At 48.0% G+C, this 21,125-nt stretch overlaps 2 protein-coding genes across 9 annotated transcripts in view; one reads left to right on the forward strand and one right to left on the reverse strand.

Moving 5' to 3' along the window:
- Nucleotides 1–4,861, forward strand: part of HELB (DNA helicase B) — a 44,805-nt gene extending 39,944 nt beyond the window's left edge. The window contains 1 exon segment of the mRNA XM_079775191.1: nt 1,047–4,861. Coding sequence (XP_079631317.1) covers nt 1,047–1,151 — 105 coding nt within the window. The 3' untranslated portion in view covers nt 1,152–4,861.
- Nucleotides 4,862–5,012: 151 nt separating this feature from the next.
- GRIP1 (glutamate receptor interacting protein 1) overlaps nt 5,013–21,125 on the reverse strand; it is a 669,876-nt gene continuing 653,763 nt past the window's right edge. For all 8 annotated transcript variants that reach the window (XM_079775184.1, XM_079775181.1, XM_079775185.1 and 5 more), the window contains 2 exons: nt 8,764–8,910; nt 5,013–6,410 (listed from right to left, as the gene is read on the reverse strand). In XM_079775184.1, coding sequence (XP_079631310.1) covers nt 6,186–6,410; nt 8,764–8,910 — 372 coding nt within the window. In that variant the 3' untranslated portion in view covers nt 5,013–6,185. The remainder of the gene's footprint in view (nt 6,411–8,763; nt 8,911–21,125) is intronic.

Genomic DNA, 21,125 nt, shown 5'->3' on the forward strand with positions numbered 1-21,125 from the left:
CACATAAAACAGTGATTTCCAGATTTTTGGAAGGAAAATGACATTTAAAATTTAAAAATCTAGGAAAGACATAATCACATAATTCCTGAACAAAGGTAGTCCTTGTGTTAGGGTTCTCTAGAGAAAGAGAGCCAATAGGATATGTCTCTCTCTGTCTGTCTGTCTGTCTGTCTGTCTATATATATATATCTATCTGGATTTATTTTAAGGAATTGGCTCATGCCATCGTGGAGGCTGGCAAGTTCAAAACCTACAGGGCAGGCCAGGAGACCCAGAGAAGACTCGTTGGCAGCCGGGGAGAGGCCGGTGTTTTTTCCGTTACGGCCTTCAGTTGATTGAAGGTCCATCTACATGACGGAGGGCACTCTGCTTTACTCACAGTCTGCTGACTTAAATGTTATCTCACCTAAAAATGACCTTCACAGAAACATCTGGAAATACATTTGACAAAACAAATATCTAGGTACCGTGGCCTGGCCACGCGAACACAGACTGTGCGTGCCTGCTACCATACTGGCCCGCTGACTTCAGTTTGGGAGCCCCTGACTGTCCCGGGTGCCGCCACAGGCATTGCGTGCTTCACCTCGCCGCACCGGGGCCGGCGTCACAGACGTGCAGCCTGGGCGGTCAGTCACCCGGGCCTCTGTGCTTAGAAGGATCCCGCTCTCGTTATCACGTTCTGCAGGCATCATCTTGAAATTCTTAATTTCTGAACACGGGGCCCTCATTTTAATTTTGTACGGGGTTGTCAAAATATATAGTGGGCCCTGTCCACACCTTCGGAAACTAGGCTTATGGACTCATTCCGCAAATAGTCCCTTCTCCGGGCCAGAGCCGGAGCGGGGGCTGGGGTTCCACAGTGAGCAAAGGCAGATGTGAGCCCACAGGAGGGAGCGGACCCTGCTTGCTCCGGTCTGCGTCTTCCCAGCGATGGGGGACATGTGTCGTCTTCCACAGAAGCAGTCAGAGGGAAAAGAAGTACAGAGGGTAGACTGACCACACTTTTACAAAATTAACCTCTTTCTTTCTTTTTTCCCCCCCAACAGATGGAAGAATCATCTCCACAAGTGTCTTCCAAACTTCAGAATCTGAAACTCAATAATTTAACCCCCAGGCGACTTTTCAAACCCACAGACAATCAAGAAACTTAATTTTATTTTGGATTGCTCATCATCATTTGTCTGGTTTTTAACACAAAATGAACATCATCACTTCAAAGTATCAAGATAAAAGAGGATGTCTATCACTGGAGTTCTCTTCTAAGGTGTTTGTGCTAGCAGATGTTTTAAATTCATTTGATCAAAGAAAACCTTAATGATTTCAAAATCTGTCATCATGAGAACTGATAGCACTGGACATAAATGAGGGAAAGTGATGTCATACGTATTTTTAAAACTCTGCGCTTTAAAAAGTGTCTTATTTTAGGATAATGCCTCATTAACTCCCACCATCCTTGTGCGTGCCCCTTGCCCATGGGATGAAGCAGCGGTGAAGACACACGGCAGCTGCACCTTACTGCCCCGGTTCCAGGACAGCGCGTCTTCCGCAAAGTGGTCGCCCCTCCAGGCTGCCCTTGGCTCTGTCACTGCGCTGGCTCCGCCTCACCGGGGCTGTCTCCTGGAAACCCCTTTTGCGCTGGGAGCACACTGGCTTTTATTTCCTTAATGGGAGATATAATTGATGTGTAGCACTGTCTAAGCTTAAGGTGCACTATATGTTGATTTGATACTTATATTTTGCAATATGATTACCACTGTAGCATTAACTAACACCTCTATCATGTCACATAATTATAATTTTTGGGGGGAGCACATTGTTTTAAAGATAATCTACTTTGGAAAAAATTTTTCTCAAGAGTGATTTTTCTTTTTCTAGAGTTTTATTTATTGTTAAATGGTAAAATGAATAGTTAACCCTTTGTACTCGCTTGCTTTTTTCTCGATTCCTTTATTCTAATGCTAACCATGTCGAGTCACTCTCAACATCCGAGTGCAAAAGGTTAAGATTTACCTATTATCCCAAGGTTTTAAAAATAGCCTTATTGAGATAAAACTCACCTACAATTCACCCATTTACACAGTTGAGTGGCTGTTAGTATATTCACAGTTGTGCTACAATCACCACAGTCAATTTTAGAATATTTTAATATAATCTCCCAAAGAAATCTTGTACCTCTTAGCTCTAATACCCTCATCCTCTCCAGCCCTAGGCAACTGCCAATCTATTATCTCTACAATAGGCTCTTTTTACTTCTTTGATTTGCATAATATTTTCAGACTTCTTCCATATTGTAGCATGTATCTATCAATGTGTTTCATCTCTTTTTTTAAAAAAGGGATAAAAACAATACTATCTAATAAAAGAGTAATATGCAAATTGACCATCAATCCAACACACAAGATGGCCACCACAAGATGGCCAGCAGAGGAGGGCAGTTGGGAGGGACCAGGCCTGCAGGGGAGGGCAATTGGGGGCAATCAAGCCTGCAGGGGAGGGCAGTTAGGGGTGACCAGGCCGGCAGAGGAGGGAAGTTGGGGGCGACCGGGCCTGCAGGGAAGGGCAGTTGGGGGGGACCCAGGCCTGCAGGGGAGAGCAGTTAGGGGCAATCAGGCTGGCAGGGGAGCAGTAAGGCATCAATCAGGCTGGCAGGGGAGTGGTTAGGGGGTGATCAGACTGGCAGGCAGAAGCGGTTAGGGGCAATCAGGAAGGCAGGCAGGCGAGCACTTGGGAGCCAGCAGTCCTGGATTGTGAGGGATGTCCGACTGCCCGGGCAGTCAGATATTCCTCAAGGGGTCCCAGATTGGAGAGGGTGCAGGCTGGCCTGAGGGGACGCCCCCCCCCCCCCCCGTGCACAAATTTCGTGCACCAGGCCTCTAGTTATGTATAAAAAGCTAGCATTGTTTCTTTTATTGGGCTGCTTGCTGCCTTGGGTAATCCAGTCAAGGACAATCACTCAATCCAACTTGAAGCCTGTGTCCTTCATGTACCACTGGAAAAACTGGCAGCATATCCTGAGGCCATATCTCTCCATCAGACTGCTGGTTTGAGCTGATGGGGCAGGATGGGGACCCCTGGCTGATTTGTGCAGGTGGCTCCAGAAGAGTTCAGGCAACCCATCTTGCTTTCAGTGATGCCATGAAGCAAAAAGCCTTCATCTCTTTTTATTACTGAGTAATGTTCTGTTGTATGGCTATAGCACATTGATTCATTCATCAGTTGATGGACATTCGGGTTGTTTCTACTTTTGGGCTATTTTAAAATATATTTTTTTATTGACTTCAGAGAGGAAAGGCGAGGGAGAGAAGAGATAGAAACATCAACGATGAGAGAGAAACATTGACTGGCTGCCTCCTGCAGGCCCCACACTGGGGATCAAGCGCACAACCCGGGCGTGTGTCCTAACTGGGAATCAAACCATAACTTCCTGGTTCATAGGACGATGCTCAACCACTGAACCACACTGACCAGGCTACTTGTTGGCGATTATAAGTAATGCTGCTATGAACATCTGTGTACCAGTTTTTGTGTGGACATATGTTTTCATTTCTGTAAGGTGTATACCTAGGAGTGGAATTGCTGGCTCTTCCTGTAACTCTGTTTAACCTTTTGAACTGGCAGACTGTTTCCCAAAGTAGCTGCACCGTTTTATATTTATACCAGCAGTGTGTGGGGGTTCCAGTTTCTCCACATCCTCGCCAACACTTGTTATTATCTGACTTCTTTATTGTAATCATATAGTGGGTGTAAACTGATATTTCATTGTGGTTTTGATTTGCATTTCCCTGTGGCTAATGGTGTTGATCATCTTTTCATGTGCTTATTGGCCATTTGCAGGTCCTCTTAGGAGAAATGTCTATTCAGATCTTTTGTCCATTTTAAACCTGGGCTATTTTTCTTTTTATTATTGAGATAAAAGTTCTTTATATAGTCTACACAGAAGTCCCTTATTAGAAACAGTATTTGCAAAAAAAATGTTTGCATTTTGTGGATGTTTTCACTTTCTTGATGGTATCCTTTGAAGCACAAGTTCTTATATCATCTGCAAATATAGTTTTACTTATTTCAAATCTTGGGTGCCTTTCTTGTCTTACTGCCCTGGCTAGAACTTTTAATAACCATGAAGCCGAAGTGGTGAGAATGGACATCCTTGTCTTGTTTCTGTGAATTTACAAGGCCTGCAAGGCAATCTGCAAAAATGGAAGTGTTGGGACTATTAGTGTAGTTTGTTTTACTTAAAGATAGACTAATTAAAATTTGTATATTTTTAATACTTTATGTAAATATTTCATAGAATTCATGTATGTTCTCTGAGGGAAGATGCCACCTAAAATAAACGTGCCTTCTTCCTGGGCATGTTCCTGTCGGAAGACTGTTCCAGCACTTACACGTGTGTTCACACCTTGTCCTCACAACAGTCCTGGAGAGCAGATACAACCTTCGGTATTACAGGTGGGGACACTGACTCCCGGTGAATTTCATGCCACCAGTGAGTCTGCATTCCAGCCCACGTCTGATTTCAAAACCTCTGCTCTTCCCACTCTTCCATGCTGCTTTTCAAGTTTATGGAACACCGCCCCCTTTAAAAATCATGTAGCAATAAGCATTGGGTAAGGCTCAGTCTAGAACATGAAAACACATCAAAAAAATGCATGTCCTATATTTTTGGCTTTTTAAAATCACTGTTTATTCCATTTGGTAGAGGTTGTGTGTTTTTTTCCCATACAAATATTTGCAACAATTTTGAATTCCCCAAAACCATACATAGACGATAAATACCATGCTATTAAAGTATTAAATTTGTACAAAAATACTTTACAGTTTAATACTTGTTTGTTACAAATAAAAATACATATTTAAGTGACTCATGATCTTTTTTTTTTCTAACATGATTCTGCTTTATACTTTCTTGCCCTGGCGGTCCTGAAATGTGATCGAAATGATATATTTCTCTGCACAGAAAGAAAGGTGAACTTTTTCCTTAAACAAAGGACACAGTGTTCAAATGCTTCATCTAAGCGGTCGGTCGTTTGAATTATTGACCAAAATGAAACGACGTCTGGAAAATAACTGTTTCAATATGGATAGTCTACAATCAATATACAGATCTATTTGTTTTTATATTCACCAAATAACAGTTATTAGTGTAACTATTCAAAATATCTGAACAAAGGGAAACAGTTGCTGACAAACATCGAATGCAACCGTCACAGTTTATTGCTCTGAGGGATGGTGATAATTGGCAATGCGTTTCGTGGAGAGTGTATTTACAGTCTCGGTGCGTGGCATGGCTCAGAACAAAGGACAGTCCAGTGTCATTTTTAAGTCCATGTGCTGTACACCCCTCAACAGAACCTGTTTTTAAAACACGTCAAGCAAGATGAGTGATTTGCCTATCCTTAAGAGAAACCTCGTTTTAATAGACTTCATTCTTAAATTCTTAGTCTTGAATTTTTTAAAATAAGATAACTAACTCTCAGTGTTACTAAACACTCTAATTCATTATCTGAGATTTTCAGCTATTAAAAAATGTGTCCTTAAAGGAAAAAAAAAAACCCAACAGGTAACAAGACATATCCTGTTTGATCATTGGTTGCATAGGGAATAGCATACATCTTAGTTAAAATCATTCCTATACTTGGGCAAAACAGTTCCCACCACCTATCAGGAGCTCCCACGTGCATCATTGCGGAAACATCTTAGGATAATTTTCTACCTGCACCCCTCCCCTAGCAGCCGCCCGGCAGTCACCAAACTAGTTCCCCCAGTAGAGCCAGCTTTACGGGTTAATGACTTCATAGTAAGAAACTGATTTCAAAGTGAGTTAAGGAAATTATCACAGAGACTATTTTCAAACAGACATTTTCCAAAAATCGATAGGAAGGTGAACTTGTAAAAAATGCCCTCCGATGTTAATTGTGGGAGGGGTGGCCTACCTCTTCTGTTTCTTTACCATTGGGCTTGGCAGGGAATCGTCTTCCACATACCATAGTGATCACCAAAAAAGAAACCTCTTCTATGTGGAAAGGGAAGTGAACATGAGCCATGAGAGAGATTTAAAAGACCCCTGTGCTTGCAGTTAATGCCACGTGATTATCTGTGCTTCAAACGTCACAGAAATCTTAAAGGGATTTTTTTTTTTAGCACCATGTAGATATTGTCTTGGTCCCGCTTTATAAAAAGCGTTGCTATAATGTATTAGTGGGCTCTCGAATCTCCAAATTACCACCATGGCTAGGCTGCTGGAAAAAAGCACTGTTCTGTTCGCTCCATCCTCCCGGGAGAGTCTGGTCTATAGATTTCTGGGAGGCCAGTGGGTTTCTACTGATAACCAGGTCCAGCTTGTTACCAGATTCCGCTATGAGGGGCACCACAAGGCAGCAGTCAAAGTCTCGCGTTCGGACGTGATTAACCTGAAAGGTCAAGAAGGGCCATCCTGAGTCATGGTTATGCTCATCAAGTCATTCCCAAACCCAGAGGAGCCCTTCAGGCATAAGACATTGTCTTAAAGGTATTCAAAGCTGCGCCTGTCCCTGCTCTGGGCAAACCATAACACGCTCATTGGCTTACACAGTTCCTGTTACTGAATGTTAATGTCCCGGACAGCGGGGAACAAGGACACATCGCCCCCATGGCAAACACACTGCCTCGCTCACGGCAGCTGTTCCAAGCGCTGAATGAATATCATCCCCAATTTACAGATGGGACAGTGAGGCACAAAGTGGTTAAGAGATTTGCCTTAAAGAAGCAATTGGGTAAGTGGTCGAGCTAGGATGTGTGATCCCAGCCAGTCTGGTTGATTCCAAATTCGTTCTCTCTTTTTTTTAAAAAAAATATATTTTTATTGATTTTAGAGAGGAAGGGAGAGGGAGAGGGAGAGAGAAACATCAATGAGAGAGAACCATAGATCGGCTGCCTCCTGCACGTCCCCTACTGGGGATCGAGCCCACAACCCCAGCATGTGCCCTGACCAGGAATAGAACAGTGACCTCCTGGTTCATAGATGGATGCTCAACCACTGAGCCACGCCGCAGGGCAAAAAGCCCGTGCTCTTGACCATGATGCTGAACCACCCTCCTAGGGAGCCCACCCCTCCTCAGCGCACACAGGCACTCATCTCCTGGCTTTCTCTGTATTCTTCACCAACCAAAGCTGTTAGAATCGACATGCTGCTTCCATTCTGACTTTCCATTCTCTCCCCAATCTGACTCGACCCTCATAGTATACAAATGACCCCAACTGTCCTTACAGGAGCCGTGTCTCGGGTTGTCATTCCCTTTGGCTTCCAGCACTGGCCGCTCTGGACACCCACCCATCCTTAAACCTCCCCTCCCTGGGCTCCTAGGACGCTACTTTGTTTTGATCCTCTTACCCTTTTAACTGCTCGCTCTCGGTCCTTTCCTGCCTCTATTTCTTCCTGTCCTTTAAATTTTGCTTTTCTTATCATTCTATCCTTGGTTCTCTTCTCTTTATTACTACAAGACCACCGTAGGCAACTGTATCCGAACCCACGCCTTCAGCATCCTAAATCTTCAGCTCTGACTCTAACAGCTCTTCTGAGCAACAAATCCAAACCGCCGCCCAGACGGCTCTCCCAGGATGCACTGAGGAATGACAGTCTCAGGTGTGGCGCCGGTGTCTTTCCCATGCCTACCTGTCTCCTTTGCTGTGATCTTCCCTTCCCCTCCCCGCCAACGCACCCATGATAGTATTGTGAGTTTTTCCAAATCATAAATTGTGTCATTCTGCTTAAGAAATCAATATACCTCCAGAATGAGCTTGATCATTACATCCAAGACTCTTCACAACCTGCACCCAATCTACGTTGATAGCCTCAACTTGCATGGAAATAGGTAGAGTTCCAATTCATGGGTTGGGAAGACACGCTTAGAGGGTAACTTGTCCATAGTTATTCTTTCATCAAATTTAAAAGCACCAACAGAAAACAAAAGTGTCACATACTTCTAGGACAAGACCAATTGTTCTCTTGCCATGGCAAAGATGATCCCCAGAACTGGTTGTAAAACTGTCTAACCGATCAACGTGTTCAGTGAACACGCCTCATGCGGCCTCAGGCTTTCAAAACCAGCTGTTTGGTGACACACTCATTCCAGTCAAACACACTTTTAAGATGGATGCCAATCCTTTCCTTTTCCTGCAAAATGTTCTTCCTAAAAACTGTACAGAAGAATTTGCTTGGCCCTAGCCAGTTTGGCTCAGTGGATAGAGCGTCAGCCCCACAGACTGAAGGGTCCTGGGTTTGATTCCGGTCAAGGGCATGTACCTCAGTTGCAGGCTGGATCCCCGGCCCCGCCGGTTAGGGCACATGAGGGAAGCAACAAATCGATGTGTCTCTCTCACATCGATGTTTCTCTCTGTTTCTCCCCCTCCCTTACACTCTCTCTGAAAATCCATGGAAAAATATCCTAGGGTGAGGAATAACAACAACAACGAAGAATTTGCTTTGCTCAATGAAACTACACCTGACCATGCTAGGACGCCATCAAGTAAACAAGGTTCAGCTTTGGTTAGACGTTGAGCTATGGAGCATCGGCCAGTGGGAGAACAAGGCACTGGCTCCCTTCTTAAGAAGTGTAAAACCTGCTGGGGCATCAATACAGGGAAACAGCAATTTCAATAACTGGTGCATTCTACCAAAGGAAAGGCGTCTATCCTAATCTAGTCTCCAGGCAAAGGAGGAGAGGTGGGCTTTGGTCAGGAGAGACTCAGAGGGTTACATGAATGAAAATTCACCTGCGGTCTTACCTGTAAGAGCCTGTCATAGGGCTTTAAGCCACCGAGGTCTCCCGGCCCCGCGGGGCGAATGTTTTTGACATACACGCCCTTCTCCAGCAGGCCATCTGCCACACTGAACCCAAAGTCCTCCATGTCCGAGCTCTTGTACAGGGTCACCTGGAACAGGAGAAAGTGAGAGGGGACCTTTTAGCCAGGTTGGAGACTTGGGCCTGTGAATCTTCTTGACCAACCATCTTTTCAAACTCATTGCAATAACATAATGGATTTGTAATACATTAGGCAGCTCCCCCCCATCTTCCCTAGAATATCCTGGGATTTGTAAACTTCCACCAGAACAGAAAAATAAGGAGAAGGAGAAAAGCTGGAGAGGCCTGGCCTTCCTTTTTTTTTTTTTTTTTTTTAATAGCAGTTCCCAGGTACATGTGAGACTGGGGCCAGGGCAAGCTGACTTCTCTATTTTCCTGGACAGCTCTCCAGTGCTGGGAGCAGCCAGGCGGCCCTCAGTGCTGCTGGGCACCAGGACTGAGCCAAAGGCCTTCCTTCCTGCCCCGCCCTGCCGGGGGCCGTGCTGGGTACCGGGCTCAGCGTTCCTCCTCCTCGGAGCAAGTCTCGTGAAATCCATCATTTCATTCGCTCTGGTGCCACAATCATGACTCCAATAACATTGGTAAAGCAAACAAAGCAACAAAAACACCTGCAAGTGCTCCTGTAACAAACACCTTGCTCTGGGCCCGGCTTCAGCAGCTCCCTCTGTATGTGTCAAGGGCTGGGTTGAGCAGCTCAAGGCATTCCTCCTCAGCTGTGGGCCACAGCTGGTTCTCTCTACACCTGAGACCAGCTGCCGCCAGTTAAAGCTCCCCCCCAAGGCTTATCTCTCCACCTGAGCATCTGCAAGAGTTAGCCTGAGGTCCAGTCATTCATCTAATCATGCCTACTTTCATCAAATGGGGATTGAGTCCCCACCCTGTTCTGGGCACAGTTCTGGGCGCTGGGCAACAGCAGTGAAGGAGAGAGAAGAGCCTGCCTCCCAGAGGCCCACACATCAGTATGTAATGTTCCCCGAGCACAGTGCCGGGCACTGCCGGGGGCATGCTCGGCAGGCACACTCATTTCACGCTTCAGGGCGCCCACTGTTTGTCCGAAGGCTGCCAAATACCCTCCGCAAAACCCTATGCACACTTCAAGCAATGACTTGGGCTTACTTTTTTCCCCTCATGGTTTAAATATATGCCTTTTAGTTTATTTTTACACAAATAAGATGGGAATGCATTCTTGTAGAAGAGTAAAAAATTCAGAGCTGTACAGAGCAGAATGTGAAGATGAGAACTTTCAGAGCAGGTTTATTTTTTTATACCCAGTGATTTCAGTGCAGAGAGGTGGGACACATGGAAGGAAGCAGAAAAGTGGCCAGTGTGCGGATTTTTATTCTACTGGACAGAGAGCTAAGTCATCTGCTGGCTGGGTCCGCACTATTCACCAGGCAGCCCTAGTGGTTTTTATCGAGGGTTAATAACTTGCCCGAGATCACAGAGGTGACGGATGGTGAGGCTGAGTTTGTCTGACTACAGACACCGGGCACTCCACTGTCGCGCAAAATGCCTTATTTCATAGATTCCAAGATGCACTACTTTTTTTAAAAAAATATTTTAAAAAATCTCTGAAATCAGACTGTTTTATTATCAATGGCATCTTAGAGCCCGTGAATTAAGGCACGTGATATGTGCAGATGCCTCAGCATATCTATGGTTTTAAAACCTGAAATGGCCCGGTTTCTGTGGAAGGATCACTTTTGTGTGTTCAGTTCCACAAAGACAGAGAGCCAGCCCCGCTGTACTGTATAGAAGACACATGTGCGCCTGAGCAGGCGTGTGTCATTTAGAAAATCCAGCCTCCCTCCCTCCCCATCGGAATGCGACCTTTGATGTTTGGGGAGAAGTGCATTAAAACGTAGTAAATGAGAGCATGCTCTCTCCCTTTCCCCACCCGCATCGCCAAAGCAAAACCCATCAGGAGTGGAGGAGACGATTTTCTTGGTGACTTGGGCTCAGGTGAAGCAGGGGAGGGTGTGGAAGATGCCCCTTCAGGGAGCTTGAGAGGAGCAAGGATCTTTGGGATATTCACTTACACATCCCAAATCCGTAATCCGGTGCCTGCCACATAGGAGGGTGGGTATTTTTGTTGAATACATTAAAAGATTGGTTCTGACGTGGTTGAGTTTGGAAGCCAGTCAGTACTGTCCACCATAAGCTGTGAGTGTGAACTAGGCTGGGCCCCGACAAGGATCCAATGGCGCCACCTGGTGGTTACAGGAGGTGAGAGCACCTCTGACATTGAGCCAGGCCTGTCCCACAGGAGAGATGGATGGAAGGTCCAGCAGGAGATGCTGGACTTATGGCTAATAAGGGATTTGGTGAGCAGATTAAAGAGCAAACAGAATGCTTCCCTCTCTGCCAAGTTTGTGGAGCAAATCACACGGACAGGGAAAGGAAGGCTCAGAGAGGGTTAGAAACTTGCCCAAGGTAAAACAGCAAGCAACAGAGGAGTGGTTCTGACTGAGGGTTTGGATCTCTCCATGGTACACTTCCTTAGTAAATGCTCATTTCAGAGAAGAATTTTTAGGCCCCTCTATAAGCACGATTTTGTCATAGGCCATAGGATAGGAGAGAAAGCTATTTTTAATTTTTCCCCAATTGTATTGAGATATAATTGACATACAGCTCTGTATAAGTTTAAGGTACACAGTATAATGAATTGACATAAACATATTGGGAAATAATTACCACAATAAGTTTTGCTGGGAGAAAGCTATTTTTTAATGAAAAAAATGTCAAACACATTCAAGAGCAGGGAGAGTAGAACAATGAATCCCCACATACTCATCACTCAGACCCAACAACCATCAATAGCTCACCACACTTACTTCATCCACCCTTCTGTTTTCTTTTTGGGGGTGGTATTTTCATGCCATTTCATTCTTACATACCTCAGTATGAACTCTAAAAAACAAAAACATGAACTCTTCCTATGTAACCTCAATGCCACTAATTCATTTGCAAAATCAACTCTTACTCCTTGATATACTCCAATATCTAGTCCATAATAAAATTTCTCTGATTGTCTCAAAAGTGGTTTTTAGAGCTTGTTTGCTCAAATCTGAACAAGGTCCACACATTATGTTTGCTTTCAATCTCTCCTTCCCCCGCCCCCCCCCCCAACCCACTTAAAATACATTTCTATTGATTTCAGAGGGGAAGGGAGAGGGACATAGAAACATCAATGATGAGAGAGAATCGTTGATCGGCTGCCTCCTGCATGCTCCATACTGGGAATCAAGCCCACAGTCTGGGCATATGCCCTGACTGGGAATCAAACCATGACCTCCTGGTTCATAGGTCGATGCTCATCCACTGAGCCATGCCAGCCAGGCTCTATCTCTTAAATGTCCTCTTATCTAGAGTATGCTCCCATCTTTTTTTTCCTGTGCTGCTGACTTACTATGGAAATGGTGTCATTTGTCATTTGCATGCTCTTTTATCCCCTGTATGTCCTCTAAATAGATGTGAGCTTTGGATGCTTGATTGGAGTCAGAGGGGGAAGGGTATCTATACTAATAAAAGGGTAATATGCTAATTAGATCGGGTGACTGGACATCTTCCAGATGTCCAACTTCCTTCTGGGCAGTTAGGGGGAGACCAGGCTGGCAGGGGGACAGTTAGGGGGCAGCCAGGCCAGCAGGGGGGCAGTTGGGGGTGACCAGGCTGACAGGGGGCAGTTGGGGGGCGACCAGGCCAGCAGGGGAGCAGTTAGGGGGCAAGCAGGCAGGTCGGCAGGGGAGCAGTTGGAGGCAACCAGGCCAGCAGGGGGCCAGTTGGGGGGCAACCAGGCAGGCCAGCAAGGGGGAAGTTGGGGGGTGATCAGGCCAGCAGGAGGGCAGTTGGGGTGACCAGGCTGGCAGGGGGGCAGTTGGGGGCGACCAGGCTGGCAGGGGGGCAGTTTAGGGGCAACCAGGCTGGCAAGGAAGCAGTTATGGGGTGATCAGGCAGGCAGGCAGGCTAGTGGTTAGGAGGCAGTGGTCCCAGATTGAGAGAGGGATGTCTGACTGCCGGGATTGGGCCTAAACCGGCAGTTGGACATCCCCCGAGGACTCCCTGATTGGAGAGGGTGCAGGCCGGGCTGAGGGGACCCCCCCCCCTCCTGTGCACGAATTTCATGCACCGGGCCTCTAGTAAATATATATTATCACAGATGGACAGTGTGCTTCCTATGACATCTTGCCACTCAATGTCTAGTCCACTAGACAGTGGGTTCCGGTGATGACAGCTCAATTTCTCCATTGTAAGGCTCCCTATCAACTTTTAATCTAGTGGTTTCATCCACTGATGACCTTGCTCTGAATAAATACTTTCTTTAGGGCTTGAAGAGTGATAATCTTTTTCTAATCCTATAATATCTTCTGTATTAGCTACAATTCTTTTGTAAAGAGGACTTCTCCTTTCTTCAATTAGTGCTATTTGATTACTCTGAAGTACAGAGTTTGTACAAGAAAGGCAGAGGGAATGCTAATTCTTTCCTTTAGTTCTTAGAATAGGAAATTAGGGCACTAAATACTTCCAATGGTGTCCCAGTGAGGGTTTTTTGGGAGGAGAAATGACTTTTGTTAAGTAAAATATCAATATATATACCTATGACGATCAATTGTCATCGTTACTTTGGATGCTCAAATTATCTCATCTTTGACCAAGGAGAGTCCATAATGTTGGCTCCTATGTCCTTGTGATATGACCCATTTGTTATGATAACTTCTTGGCTTTCTAGCTCCAGCTGTCACAGACTCACTATGGATATTTCCTGTTCCCCATCTGGAATCAGCCATACCTCCAAGGAGCCTTGATTGCAGAAAACATTTCTGGCTTACGCACCAGTCCTTTCCTCCCCTCCCCCCACGCTCCTCTCCCAAAGTGGGAAGAGGAATGGGGGGATGAGGGCACAAAGGCGGCACCCTGCGTCCTTCGGGCCCTGTTTCCTGGAGGGAGAAATCTCTCTGCTCAGGGTCCCTGCTTATGTGCCCTTTGGCTTGGTCTGTGCCTTGTCTGTGGGCCCTCTTGTCCTTGTGTCCCCTTCCCATCTTTATTCCCAGCCACGTTCTCTCCAGTGACCAGCAGCACACCCGGGGCAGGGACCAGGGCCACTGTTCCTAGGGGGTGGTGCCTCCTGGTTATCTCCGTTCCACCTGTAACAGGTGCAGGGGAGGTGCAGTCCTGTGAGTCCTAGGGACCCTGTGCTTAGGGCTGGTTGGGTACATGGATTGGTGTCTGCCCTGCAGACGCCGCCTGTGAGGGCTGCAAAGCCTGTACTCACCAGGAGCACTAGGAAGCCCACTTCTTTCTGAGCTCTGAGGCATGTTTTCCAACACAGTGACCCCGGATCCTTGCACTGGGGGAACATTTGGCATGGGCCTGGCACAACAGTGACGTCTTCATTGCTCAGGTGGCCGGTGGTTCTTGGATGTCTGCTCCACAGCCAGGACCCAGGAGGGGCAGAAAGGTGAGTGGCACCCAATGAAGCCAACACTAGCCAGTGGTAATACATCAACCAAAACATTACAGGTGGATGCTCAACAGAGCCAGTGAGCAGGTGAAGGTCACAGCTGTTGACCAAGAGGCTTCACTCTCCTGGGCCTGAGACTTGACGTATCTCTATGGTAAACTCTTGTGAATAAGAGGCGAATAAGAGGTTTAAATTGGAAAGTAACCTGTTTCTCTGGAAAGATTTCCTAAGGTAAGAAGAGACTGAATTGTAATAGCCAATTCTGTGGTTCTCCTGGAACTGGCTTATAAATAGCACACAATGAAAATGAAATTATTTTTAAATGACCACAAAAGATAAGATTTCAGAAATCAATAATTCACAAAACTGGGTAGCACAGCTGACTGCCCTCAAAGCAGCAATAATAAATTGTGCCAGGTAGCTTCTGCCCCCCGTTCCACTGGAGATTGTGGAGGTTACATCTGATTTATTTCCTGTCCAAAAATAATTCTAAGCATGCCGAGGTTTAGGCCATTTTGCTTTTGTTTTTGTTTTTGCACACATGCCTCCCTTACCCAGGCACTTTCCTACATATGATCGCTTTTGATCTCCAACAACTCCGCAGCACATTCATTCCCTTCCTGCTAACGGGGATGCTGGCTCTTGAAGTTGATGGACAGGCTGGTCCGGTTAGAATGCACAAGCTCTGTGATTCGGTACTAAAATATCTGACCTCATTAGCTGTGTTTTTCAAATCATGATTTTTTTTTTTCTGGACATAATCTCCTAGCTGGTCAGGCAGCCTTTATCCATTTCCAACGGCCCAGCAAGTAAAGATGAAAAAAATGCTTCATGTCCGCTGATTTCTTCTCATAGAGCCCTCCCGGGCTCTCCATGGGCAACCCCGTACACTCCTGCTCCCAGAGCTCGTCCCGGTCCACCCCAGCCCGCGTGAGCCAGCTCATCTTGGAGGGTCTCTATTCTGAGCAGACCAAAGGCTGCCTCCAGGGAACCTGGACTAGATGTTTCTGTTCTAAAAGGGCCAGTGAACATGGAACACAACACTCCGGGCAAGGACACAGCTCTACAAAGCTCAGTTCCCTTTTAACCCTTGGCCAGCATATGCTGCAACTGCTTCTAACCCTGCCGAGAACAGAGCCCTGGCGGGAGGGGTTCACCGCCATCCACGCTGAGCCTTGCTTTGTGTTTCTATCCACGCGTCTGAACAATGTCCTGGAGGCAAAGATCTGAGACCCCCAGCGTGTGTTTTCAGTCTGACATGTGAGAGAAGCTTCGCAGCAGAGCCAGGTCTCCCCGCGTGGACGCTCAGGGCAGCTGGGCCTGCGGTCTTCGGCAGGTCACTCTGAGGGACAGGTGTCCCCAGGAGCAGTTCCTACGCGCTGCAGCCTCTCTGTGGCTCAGCCTCTTGTCCAAAGGCCTTACGGACCAAACCGACACCTACTTCTCGGAGGTGGTACTGGTCTTCCCGTCAATCACCAGGCATTTGAGTTCATCCTTGCAGGCACTGCGGGGTAGCCTTGCTCCTTCAAACCTGTCAATTCCAGGAATGGCAGTTTGAGAACAATCCTGCACTGCCTGGGGGGCTGAAAGGTAAAACAGAGCACGGCCTTCCCAGCTGCATCCTTCCAGCCCCAGAGGAGGCCATGTCTGCTGATGCCTCCCAGCTCCTGGCTTTCAAGACACACTGGGTCAGAGAAGGCAGCGGCTGCCCTCCTGGCTGCGAGTCTGTTGGCAGAGGAGAACGAGGGACAGCTGCTCACACTGTGCCTCCTGCTGCTCCCTGGCAGGGCCGTGGCACGGGGGTCGACAGTGAGAGAATCAGTGTAAGTGTGAGCAAGTCAGGGGCTGACAAGGCCCTCGGAGAGCTGAGTCCCAACCAAGGGAGCGTCCGGCTTTCAGGTCGGCTTTCTCCATCCATGCAGAGCACCTCGTGTCTATCATTTCGCGTCAGATCAAAGCGGCAAGAGTGAGATCATTCTCCCAGTTCTCCAGGCGGTCCAGCCGAGCCATGGCAGCTGATGGACACCTCGTCCTTGTCAGCTCTGTCCCTGGCCCTTTCCTTGTGCTCTGGCCGCCCCCGAGCCAGCCAGCAGTGGCGGCGTGTCTGTTCCGGCACCTTTGCTCAGGGGGCCTGCTGGTTCCTCACAGCACCGGCCCCGCTGTGTTGGCCCTCATGCTCCACTGCCAGGTCTGCTCCGGCCCAGCTCTCCTCCCGCTCTTGACCCTTCCCGATTCCCTCTGCAACTTACTGACCTCACTCCCTGCAGGCTTCCGTGGGTAAAAATGTCACGATCACAGTGCCAACGTGTGTGTAGGGGGCAAAGGGGTGTCTCCCCCCTCCTCCCCACACCAAGCAATGCTGCTACGCCAGCTGAGTGTCCTACAATTCAGATCCATTCTGACCCGATCTGCCTGAAGATAGCATCGGATCCCCCAGGTTAAGGGCTCCGTCCCACAAGGCTGCCCTCCGACCTCTTCAGGTGCCAATTGTAGGTCTAGCTTATCACCTGGGCTTCTGACCAAGTGGCTATCCATCAGAGGTTCCAACAACCCCCTTCTTGGGTTTGGTAATTTGCTAGAGCAGCTGCCAGAGCTGAGGAAAACACTTCACGTACTAAAATACCCGTTTATTATAAAAGGATATGTCAGGGACAGGCAGATGGAAGAGACGCACAGGGCAAGGCGTGGGGGAAGGGGTGGAGCTTCAAGCCCCCGCGAGTGCACCGCTCTCTCCACACGTCCGCGTGTTCACCAACCTCTCCACTCTCTCTCTCCTTTCAGGTTTCACAGAGGCGTCCTTACTTAGGCCTGCTCGATTAAACCATTGGCCATTGGTGATGGATTCAACCTCCAAGCCCCCTCCCCTCCCTCGTCCTTAGGTGCTGTCCAAAAGCCACCTTATTAACACGGCTAAAGACACCCTTAAGCTCTCCACACTCAGGACATGCCAAGGGCTTTTGGAGCTCTGTGCCAGCAAGGACAAAGAGCAGGTATACATTCCTTACTATAAATCACAATATCCCGGTGAGCTTCCTGGCTCCGGCGGCCACCTGCTCCTCTGGGTGGGAGACCTGCCCTCCACGCACCCTCTGGGCCTGGGGGAACTCAGGGCCAGGCTCACTGTCCTTCAGGAAGGATAACAAGTTACAACTGACCCAACTCCTGCTGCACTGAGCACTAACAGTCTTGACTGCATTTCCTCATTCCAGGGATTGCTGTGGTCCAACACTACAAAGATTCTCAAGCAGGGAAAGATCTCGGCACCCCACCTGAGGGAAAGAAAGAGACAAGCCCTGGGCTGGACCATCATCACGTCCTACCACAGATCTGCTAGACAAGCAGCAGGATGGAGCGACGGTGGAGGGAGGTGGCCAGCAGGCTCCTCTCCAAGGATCTGGACAGTCAGGAGACAGGGTGACCCTCAGAGAGCTACACCGCTGGTCAGATAACAGAATATCTTATAGATAACAGAGTCTCTTACAACCTATAAACATATTTGATCACAACAGAGACACTCAGAGACATCAGGAAGAGATGAATGCTCTGCAGGCCAGAGTGAGACCTAAGGGAAACTGGCACACCTCTGAAGAGGGGTGGTGGTGGATCCGGGACGGAAGGGATAAGACACATGGTCAAAAAGTGAGAAGTAAGGCACTTTTCCCCCCACTCCCCCCTCCACACACACACACTGTCTAACAAGCCTGCCCAAGGGCCATCTGTGTCTAGGGATCAGCAACTCTGTTTGACTTACCAGTTCTATTGCTCAGACCAGAGCTCAGACTCAAAGTGCTAGGATGCAAAGCGACTTCTGTCTGATAGAGATGCAAATGATTCTTTTCCATTAGAAAAGATAACCTCAAAGGCTTTGCTTTATTTCCTGTAAGTCACTGAGCATCTTTATTCTAAATTGGAAATTTTACTCCCACATTCTTTTCCCCCCTATAGCCTGAGAATATGAAAATGTATCTATATATATAAAACCCTAATATGCAAATAGACCAAATGGCGGAACAACCAAACAACCAAACAACCGAACAACCGGTTGCTATGACCACCAGGGAGCACACATGGAACATGGCGGGCATCAGCCCTGGTGGGATGGTGGAGCAGGTGAGCAGGGGTGCCAGACCAAGGCGGGGTGCTGGTTGCTGTCATTGGAGTGAGCCTCTGGTGGTTACTGAAAATTCTTTGCTCTCATGTACTGTGGTCCCGCCCGCTGCTTGCACCTGCTGCTGGCACCTGGCGCCAGCCCCGTTCACTCAGCGCCCGTCGGCGGGTGCGAGTGGCAGCTGCCAGCCCTGAACGCCCCTCAGGACTTCTCTACCTCCCCCTGCTCCTGGGGGGTGATTGGGGCCGGCAGCTGCCTCTTGCACCCGCTGTCAGCGATGGCCCTGCTTGCACCCACTGCCAGTGCTGGCCCTACTCACACCCGCAGCTGGCGCCAGAACCACCGCTGCTGGCACCCAGTGCCGGTCCTGACTGCCCCTGAGGGCTTCTCCACCTGCCCCTGCTCCTGAGGGGTGATCGGGGCATCAGCTGCCACTCACACCCGCTGATGTTGCTGGCCCTACTTTCACCTGCTGCTGGTGTCAGCCCCAATCACTCCGTGTCATCAGCAGGCGCAAGCGGGGCTGCGGCAGGAGGGGCCAGGTGGGGGTGTGGAGGATGGGCCGAGACCCGTCCTTGTGCCCACCACGGCCTCGTGGCTCACAGTGCCTTTCAAGGTGCACAAATTCGTGCACTGGGCCCCTAATGTGTATGTGTGTGTGTGTGTGTGTGTGTGTGTGTGTGTGTGTGTGTGTGTATATTTGATACAAGCCAATCACTTGCATATGAATTATGTTTTTCACATTTTGAAAAGTTGTTTTAACAGGAGCATAGACAAGGGAAGCTGACTGAAATGATACATCCTGAGGATTGTCAGGGTTGGATAATCAGTTATATAAAACATACAACCTGAATTCCAACCTTTATTCTACAATCCATGGTCCCTCAACAATGTTCAGATACTTAGCTGCCCTGGTTTCACAGGGCAAGAACGTGCTGGTCATGCTGATGTGGTTACGGGTAACTAGATCCGCCCCCCCCCCCCCCCCCATTTGCCTTTGGAACAGGTCTCATTCTGGCCCGCATCCCCGCCTCAGGGGGCTCTGAGGCAGCTAGCTGGATCTCCTGTAAGTCCAGGATCCTGAGGAGACCTCATGTTCTGGGGTTCTGACAAAGTATGGCTTTGGCGAGATTTGAAGGATGGCAACTCCCCCAGGGAAAATGCTGTTTGTGAAGTCTCTTCTCCCAATAATGAGCTGTCCCTTTGCTAAGTGAGCAAACTGAGGATCTGGGAAGTGAGGCAGCTGAGGACTGTCAGACTGGGACCGAGCCTCGGCCTCCCTGGCCCTCCCTCATTCATCACTCCTCGCCTGAAGGAGGAGAAGCTGGTCTAGCATAGGGGCAGGCAAAAGAAAAGGCTGAGACATCCAGTTTGTAGTTTTAGCTTCTCGTAACTTCCACAGTAAGACGATGCTACACTAGCTATTCGGAGAAGGCCTGGTGTGAGGGCTCCTTTGATCTGGGCACCAACTCCAGAGACTTGGTGAGGAAGAGGCCTGTGGCTGATTAGCAGCATGTCCTTCCATTTCACATTCCCGCCCAGGGCTGAGCCGGCTCCTGTCAGGGGGAGGGCTGCGGAAGAAGCTGCCATAAAACGCCAAGAATGGCATCCTTCCAAGGAGTAAAATGCTTCTACTCTCTGGAAGAATGGAGTCCCCTCTCCAAACACTCAAACACGTGGAAAACGCAGAGCGCACTGGCTGGGCTGGGCAAGTTGATGGCAGCAAATGCAGCCACAAGAAATAAGCTGCTTCCCAGTGACGCAAGTGCAGTGAAAGTAGATGCTGGAAATAAATATTTCTGCAAAGTGAAAAATAAAAATAGTTGCATACAAATAAGACATGTAATTTCATTGAAAAACATGCATGACAGAGCACAGGAAATGTCAATATGATTTTAAAAAGCCCAAATGCTCTGAATGTGGGGAACTTTCTACTCTGCTGAATTTTTTTTTGTCTTAAACTGTGCAAAGAAGTGAAGCTGGACTTCATCTCAGAAATGGATTAAGTGGACACCAAAGGATATTCACGCTTCAGGAGGGAAAGAAGGGTTATCAATAAACTGGAGCGAAGATCCCAGGCACCTTACTTGCAAAGAGGAAGAATCTGCGATAAGCTATAGGACACACCAGAATTTCATTTTAAAGGTAAGTTCCAGGCCAAAGATGCAACCTCATCTCTTTACCTCGTCACCCAGGTGCTGCCTGGGATTTCACCGAAACAGAGTAATCGCTGCTAGTTAGCAACACCCAAGGGAATGATGCTCAATCTTTAGGGCGCAACAGAATCCACTGACGAGGTTGCTAAAGGGGAGATTATTGGCCTGACCTTCCAGAAAATGGTGGCCAGCTAAGTCTGGGTGGGGACTAGGAGCCTGCATTTGAACAAGCACCCCATGTCATCACAGAAAAGGTCAGCAGAGGGTCACACGCCAAACTATTATCTAGGGCTGCAGCCCGCAAACTTTTGGTTGTGACCCATTAATAAGCCTGAAAATCAGCTTCATGTGATCACATTTAAGAAGAAATAAACAAGAAATAGAAGATGTCAGTGTACAAAATTGGGATTCATTCATATGTGAATGTGGTGTATGTGTGTACTGACATGTGAGATAAGATGATTTCAGACTGTGTGACTCAGCCAGGACAGTCTGACAGGCAGTGGGCTAAGGGGACATGAGTATCACTTCCCAGTGACCCCCAGCCTGTCTCCCCCGCA

The sequence above is a fragment of the Cnephaeus nilssonii genome (genome assembly GCF_951640355.1).
Source record: "Cnephaeus nilssonii genome assembly, chromosome: 6".
NCBI classification, from domain to species: Eukaryota; Metazoa; Chordata; class Mammalia; order Chiroptera; family Vespertilionidae; genus Cnephaeus; species Cnephaeus nilssonii.